The sequence below is a fragment of the Leucoraja erinacea genome, chromosome 14 (genome assembly GCF_028641065.1).
Source record: "Leucoraja erinacea ecotype New England chromosome 14, Leri_hhj_1, whole genome shotgun sequence".
Taxonomy (NCBI): Eukaryota; Metazoa; Chordata; class Chondrichthyes; order Rajiformes; family Rajidae; genus Leucoraja; species Leucoraja erinaceus.
Genome location: NC_073390.1, coordinates 22061694 through 22069268, shown reverse-complemented (window position 1 = coordinate 22069268; position 7575 = coordinate 22061694). Strand labels below are relative to the sequence as shown.

Sequence of the window (7575 nt, the reverse complement as noted above, 5' to 3'; positions counted from 1 at the left end):
GTTCCTTGTTTCTCAATAAACCCTCAATCCCTCCGACTCCCAGACAAGAATCTACTGTTGCAATATAATTTGCATCCTAATTTATTGAGAATACCGCACCTCTTCGATACTCCAGCTGCCAGCAAGGTAGAATAGAAATCTTTATCTTCCAAAAAAAAAGCCACAGTTTCACACACAAAATAAGTATCTTTTTTTCCCAAGTGGCCACATCAACAGCAGATTTTTAAACTATAATGTAATTCGGCAAGTTACAATGTATGGCACACCGATGTATAAAACGGCTCAACATACAATCATGTTGAGAAAAGGCTACTGGTTTTCAGGTTGTAATATTTGCAATGCCACAATGTACAATAAAACTCGCAACGCTTCATATCATTTTGTTTGTTTTTTATATATAAAAATGCATTTTGTATTAAAAGTCTTGGAACAGGCAGACAGCTATTAAATGCACGTCTGATTTTGTAACATACAGAGGATGTTAGAATTCCTTGATGCACCAAATCAAGATTCCAGTGTCCCATCCCTTTTCCCACCCGACCTCCCTCTCCCTTCCCTGTCACTGCCGGGAGGGTGGGGAGGGGATTAGATTTGTACGTGGAATATCGAACTGTGGGCAGGCAGTTCCTTTGGAAACAAGAGAAAAAAGATGGCTTCTTGAATGTAGGCAAAAGCGAGAGGTCAAGACAAAAAGGTCTATGGATTTGGCCAAGAAAAGGCTCACTGAATCTTGCCATGCTTTGTGTGGGAATGCTTGAAGGAACATTTCAGTACAGGTCCAACACTGATTTTTCGGCACCCTTGGTTTCCAGAGCCTTACCGGATTATCCGTTTTGCTGGACCAAGAGAGGTCACAGCCTCGGGGGTGCTAAGATACCGGCCCCGTAATGTCAGTCGTGGGGGTTTCAAGTGCACTCTGATTATTTTGTCCAGATTAAAGGAGATGCCGGACCACCAGTTGCCGTAAAATAGGTGGTGGACCTGGTACTTTCGTTTAAGTAGTGTGGAGGTTTTAACAAATTGGCACATACAGAATTGACAGCAGTCTCAAAGGCACTAAACACAAGGGTATGTTGGCCTATCACCAGTGGATCAATGGACCACAGCAGAGAAGTCAGTCATTGCCCGAAACCTCTGGGCTTTTTGCTGTTCATCCATATCATTCCCTCCCCACCCACTTTCCCCATACTCCCCCCCCCCCACCCCGCCAAAAAAAATAAAACCCCCATCCCTTGCCCCTTGTTTGTACAAGTCTATGGTTGTTGTGTTGCATTCACAGCTCACAGTTGAAAAAAATACCATTGTCGCTTTCCCCTCCCCAAACACACACTTTTAAATATACTTGCTCTGCCTTTCTTCCCCCTCAACCCCTCCACCGCTTCTTTTTACTGGGGTGGGGACATGGAGAGAGGAGGGGCAAGAGGAGGCAACAGAAAAATAGACATTACAGCAGTTCAACAGAGAAAAAAAAGTACTTCCTGCTTCCCCTAACCCCACCATCAGAACTGTTGTCACGATGGAGGCAGTCCAATAATTGGTGGCCTCTGTTATACAGTCTCCATAAGTTAGCTGGACGCCACATTGTTTATGGACTTCCACATATCCACATCTCCAACTTTGCATAGAAATTCTGTGCCTGCAAATGGGAGGAGGGTTGAAAAAAAAACTGTAATTACACAATCTAGAATTCAGCAAATTACATAAATAAAGAATTCAGCAAAAACTTCTCAACCGCTATCGGCAATCAATTGCACTGTGTATATTTTCCTTGATGGGGCAGTTTGCAAATATTAACATAAACCTTTAAATATATGGATTAAAAAAAAAAATTACATCCTCCCCAGTCTTTACAGTTAATAATTTGTAACGGAAATTTAGTCTCGGACCATTCCTACACAATTGTTTTATCTTACACAGATCAGAGATTGAATGATACCAGTAGATTGAAGTTAGTCCCACCATTTTAAGAGAGGAGGCTGTTTTGTTTTTAACTGGTGTTCAGAGAGCGAGAGAGAGGGGGAGAGACTGTTCGCTTAAATGTGTCTTATTGGAAGTAAAATCACAGATGGGAGGAGGAGGAGGAGGGGGGGGGGTTAGATTTCTCTCCCATCCCCCAACACATATACACACATCACGAGTGTCTCATCTCTCTCCCTCCTTGCTTTCTCTTCAGAATATTTTTTTGAACAAATCTTACTTCTCCCCCCCCTTCACAGTCCATGCATCTCAGGTTAACAAAGTTAGACCCAAAGCTAACCTTAAAATGGAGAAAAATAAAATCTTACCTTCGTTTTATAATGTATAATATATATTTATATAGAAATCTATCACAGCAGCACACACGAGGAACAACATTGGTCATCTCCATTAGGCTGGGCTACATAGTTCATCTGCCGAACGATCTCTGCAAACAGTTCGTCCACTGAGATTTTATTCTTGGCCGAGGTTTCCATAAACGGGCAGTTCCATTCATCGGCCAAAGCTCTCCCCTCTCCGTAAGTCACCTCTCGCTCCCCTTCCAAGTCCACCTTATTGCCCACCAGCAGCAAGGGCACTCTCTCGTATCTCTTCACTCGGATGATCTGGTCCCTCATGGGTCTTATGTCCTGGAAGGACTGCTGGTTGACCAGGCTATAAACCAGGATGAAGCCCTGCCCGTTCTTGATGTACAGGTCCCGCATGGAGGCGAACTGCTCGGTGCCGGCCGTGTCCAATATCTCCAACACCGAGGGCGACGAGTCCACCTCGATCTCCTTCCTGTAAAAATCCTCAATGGTCGGGTCGTACTTCTCAATGAAAGATCCTGTGACGAATTGCACGGTTAGGGCAGATTTTCCAACACCCCCGCTGCCTAAAACGACCACTTTATATTCTCTCATGGTTGACAGTCGCCACTTTCTCTTCCCTTTGCAGGGCTGGGCTCTTGTGTTTGTGTGTGTGTGTTGAAAATCAGTAAAGCTTCCCCCAAATTAAACTGCAGCCGAAATTGATCTGAAATTACAACGGGTGGGGAGCCCCTCGGAAATTGATCCGAAATACCAAAGAGGGCGTACGCTCTTGCCCCTAAATAATAAAACAAGCAAATCCTTCTCCTCGTCCTCCTGCACTTTGTTTTAAATCGGCTCCTGGTTCATAGGCCCCTTTCGGCTTTGCAGGGGGCTCTCAGCGTTTGGTTAGACTCGGTGCGTCTCCCTCTGCTTAACCAGGGTGCGATTCTGACGCGCCGCGATCTCTCCCACGCTCTCTCCTCCCATTGACACAAGGCTTTTTTGGGGGGGGCAGGGCGTGAACGATCGCGGCTTCAGCCTCAAGCCCTTCGCTGCCTGGGAAGGGGAGGGGAGGAGGAAATGAAAGAGGGAGGGAGAAGAGAGGGGGGGAGGGAGGTGGTGCCAAAACTCTTAAAAGGGCAACTCACGGCCTCTGGGTCCCACCGGAGTTAGACACACAAAATGCTGGAGTAAGTCAGCGGGTCAGGTAGCATCTGTGGAGAAAGAAAGGTGGGTCACGTTTCGGGTCGGGACCCTTCTTCCCACCACCAGCTTCATATGTCCAAGGGGTTCCGACCCCACATAAACGAAAATCTGTGGAAAAACAAAGAACTGCAGATGCTGGATTATACCAAAGGTAAACACAAAATGCTGGAGCAAGTCAGCGGGTTAGGCAGCATCTCCGAAAAAAAATAAGGAAAAAATATGGGACCCTTCTTCAGCATCTATGCGTAATCTGAAGAAGGGTCCCAGCAGACTATCTTCTTTTAGAAACATAGAAACATAGAAAATAGGTGCAGGAGTAGGCCATTCGGCCCTTCGAGCCTGCACCGCCATTCAATATGATCATGGCTGATCATCCAACTCAGTATCCCGTACCTACCTTCTCTCCATACCCCCTGATCCCTTTAGCCACAAGGGCCACATCTAACTCCCTTAAATATAGCCAATGAACTGGCCTCGACTATCCTCTGTGGCAGAGAGTTCCAGAGATTCACCACTCTCTGTGTGAAAAAAGTTCTTCTCATCTCGGTTTTAAAGGATTTCCTCCTTATCCTAAAGCTGTGACCCCTTGTCCTGGACTTCCCTAACATCGGGAACAATCTTCCTGCATCTAGCCTGTCCAACCCCTTAAGAATTTTGTAAGTTTCTATAAGATCCCCTCTCAATCCCCTAAATTCTAGCGAGTTATCTTTTGCCTTTTGCCTATACATTATCCATACCCCTCCATTCCCAGCATATCCATGTGCCTATCTCAGCTGCCACTATCGTACCAGCTTCCACCACTCCTTGGCAGCGCGTTCCAGGCACCCACCACCATCTGGTCGTACATCTCCTTTAAATTATGTCGTAATGAAAGTTGGGCCCTGCAGATTCCAGTGCCCACAGGTGTTGTTGTGACGACACGGTGGCGCAGCGGTAGAGTTGCTGCTTACAGCGCCAGAAATCTGGGTTTGATCTTGACTATGGCTGCTGTCTGTACAGAGTTTGTACATTCTCCCTGTGACTGTATGGATTTTCCCCGGATGCTCCAGTTTAGTCCCACACCCCAAAGATGTAGGTTTGTAGGTTAATTGGCTTTGGTAAAATTGTAAATTGTCCCTAGTGTGTAGGATAGTGTTAACGTATGTAAGATAGTGATCGCCAGTCTCAGTTGGCCTTAGTTTTGCACTGTATCGCTAAAATCTAAAAGGTCATGCTGCTGCAACAGGAAGGTGAGAGGTTACTCATCCAGGGGTTTCTGTGGGTGCTGGAGGTCAAGGGAATGTACGTTGCTTGATTATGGCATTACTTTGCTTGTCTGATACTGGGTAAATGTTTACTGTGCCAAATGGAGATGGGAACTGTCAATGCTGGAAACCTGAGCACATCACAAAGAGCTGGAGGAACTCAGCAGGTCAAGCAGCGTCTGAAGAAGGTAGACACAAAATGTTGCAGTAACTCAGCGGGACAGGCAGCATCTCTGGAGAGAAGGAATGGGTGACGTTTCGGGTCGAGACCCTTCTTCAGACTCAGAAGAAGACTCTTCGGGCTTCTGAAGAAAGGTCTCTACCAGAAACATCAACTGTCCATTTCCCTTCACAGATGCTGCCTGACCCATTGAGTTTCTCCAGCACTTTAGGATTTACTCTGACAAGTGGGCCATGCACAGACGTGACTGGGGCAATGGTTTAGTGAAGCTTTATTGAACTGCACAGTGAGATTCCGTTTGCATATTTACACATGTAGGCGCCTCCATGCTTTGACACCCTTTTCAAAGTCCTGAAGTCCGGTCCACCCAGACACTCGGGCCACTGGAGCATTCCTGATCCCGGTAAGTCCCAGGCCTCCTCCATCGCCTTCATCCGGATTGCCCTGTGAACCGATGTCCCTCTCCCTGCCCGGCCATCTTTGTGTCCCGGGGGCACCTCCAGCAGCTGATCTTGAAGGTGATGGAGGCACTACCCCGGTTCACCCACCTTGTCGCTCGTATCTGCAGCCCCCCCGGTAACGTGGTCCGACAAGTCTTCCAGGGGGTTCTGCCTCTGCCAAGCCTTTATATCTATCGGGCATGCTGGCATCCTGGAATTGATGGGGCATGGGTGTTCATGGAATTTCATGGGGTGGAGACCATCAGATGTGGATAAATGCCTTCACTGTTTGTCTTTCTTTTCTCCCCCTGCCCTCTTTATCTTGCTTTCTCCCTCTTTCCCTCTCTCATCCCCCTCACTCCCCTTTCTCTTGCCCCCTCTGTCTCCCTTTTCCACACTTGCCCTCTCCATCCCTCCCTCCCTCACCCTCTCATTCAGACTATTTTCCTCTTTCTCTCTCTCTCTCTCTTGCCCTCTCTCCCAACCTCTATCTTTGTCTGTCTGGTTGTCTGTCTGTCTTTCTGTCTCTCCCTCCCTCCTCTTGCCGACTCTGCCTGGCGCTCCCTCATCCTCTACCTCTACCCCTCTCTCACCTGTTTTTATATCTCCCTCTCCCCCCTTCTCTCACCCTCTCAGTCCCTTTCTCCTCCCTCCCTCCCTGTGTGAAACTGCTCTAAGTCTTGATCTGTGAATTAGTCATTGATCCTGGAGAGTAAAAATCCAACATGAGATGAGGGCACTGTGGTTGGAGGTGATTTCAACATTACAAATATCCCATGTCACAACATCAATACCTGCAGTTTCCTAGATGCAACGTTCTGGAATTCCCTCCCAAAAACATCTCCGGCATCCTCTGCCTTTTAAAAGATTCCTTAAAACGTTTCCCCATTTGGCCAAAGTTCTTGCACACTTTCCCCCTCATCATCTTATCGGGGGGGGGGGGGGGGGGGGGGGGGGGGGGATTTAATAGGAACCTGAGGGATAACATTTTTACACAAAGGGTGGTGGGTGTTTAGAACAAGCTGCCGGAGTCTGAAGAAGGGTTTTGACTCAAAACGTCACCCATTCCTTCTCTCCAGAGATGCTGCCCATCCTGCTGAGTTACTCCAGCTTTTTGTGTCTATTGCCGGAGTACGTAGTTGAGGCAGGGACTATCGCAACGCTTAAGAGATATTTGTACAGGTCCATGGATAGGATGGGTTTGGAGGGCAATGAGCCAAGCGCAGGCAGGTGGGACTAGTGTAGCTGGGCATGTTGGTCGGCGTGGGCAAGTTGGGTCAAAGGGTCTGTTTACACACAGTATAATTCCCTGAATATGACTATCTCCTTACGTAGCTGGGTGTCATATTGTGTCTGATAACGTTACGGTGAAAGATCTTGGAACGCTCCACTCAGTCAAAGATATCATATTAATGCTGACTGCTGTAATATTGATAGCCTTGCTTGACTACGCCTACATGTGCGGACATGGGTATTTGGGGAAAGTCCTTGCAACCACTTAAGGGGATCAATGTTGAATCTAGTTTTGTTCCTGCACTCCAGCCCATTATCCAGCAGAGGTCACTGACAGAGTGACAGCTATCAAGTCAAAACACAAAGTGCTGGAGTAACTCAGCGGGTCAGGCAGCATATCTGAAGAACATGGAGAGGTGGCCTGTCTGGTCGAGACCCTTCTTCAGCCTCGGTTGGAACAGTCTGAAGAAGGATCCCGACCTGAATCGTCACCTATCCATGTCTTTTAGTTTAGTTTTGTTTTAGAGATACAGTGTGAAAACAGGCACTTTGGCCTGAAGATAGACACAAAATACTGGAGTGACTCAGCGGGTCAGGCAGCATCTCTGGAGAAAAAGGAATCGGTGACGTTTCGTGTCGAGACCCTTCTTTAGACTGAGAGTCAGGGGAGTGGGAAACTAGGTACATTGGTCCATCATGTCTGTGCCGACCAGCGATTATCCATACACTAGTTCTATCCTACACACTAGGGACAATTTACAGAAGCCAATTAACCTGCAAACCTACACGTCTTTGGAGCGTGAGAGGAAACGGAAGCATCCACAGAAAACCTACGCAGTCACAGGGAGAACGTGCAAACCCGTACAGACATCACCCATAGTCAGGACTGATCCTGGGTCTCTCGTTCTGTAAGGCAGCAGCTCTGTGCCACCGTAGGCCTCCTGAGATGCTGTCTGATTCGCTGAGTTCCTCCAGCACTTTCTGTTTTGCTTCAGATTCCAGCA

The 7575-nt window shown here is 47.4% G+C and overlaps 1 protein-coding gene across 1 annotated transcript; it reads right to left on the bottom strand.

Moving 5' to 3' along the window:
- Positions 1–1207: 1207 nt before the first annotated feature.
- LOC129703380 (ras-related protein Rap-2b) lies at positions 1208–3311 on the bottom strand. The gene is made up of 2 exons (XM_055645761.1): positions 2286–3311; positions 1208–1636 (listed from the first exon to the last, which is right to left on the bottom strand). The coding sequence occupies exon 1, from the start codon at positions 2877–2879 to the stop codon at positions 2328–2330; it is 552 nt and encodes a 183-aa protein (XP_055501736.1). The 5' UTR covers positions 2880–3311; the 3' UTR covers positions 1208–1636; positions 2286–2327.
- Between the last annotated feature and the right edge of the window lie 4264 nt (positions 3312–7575).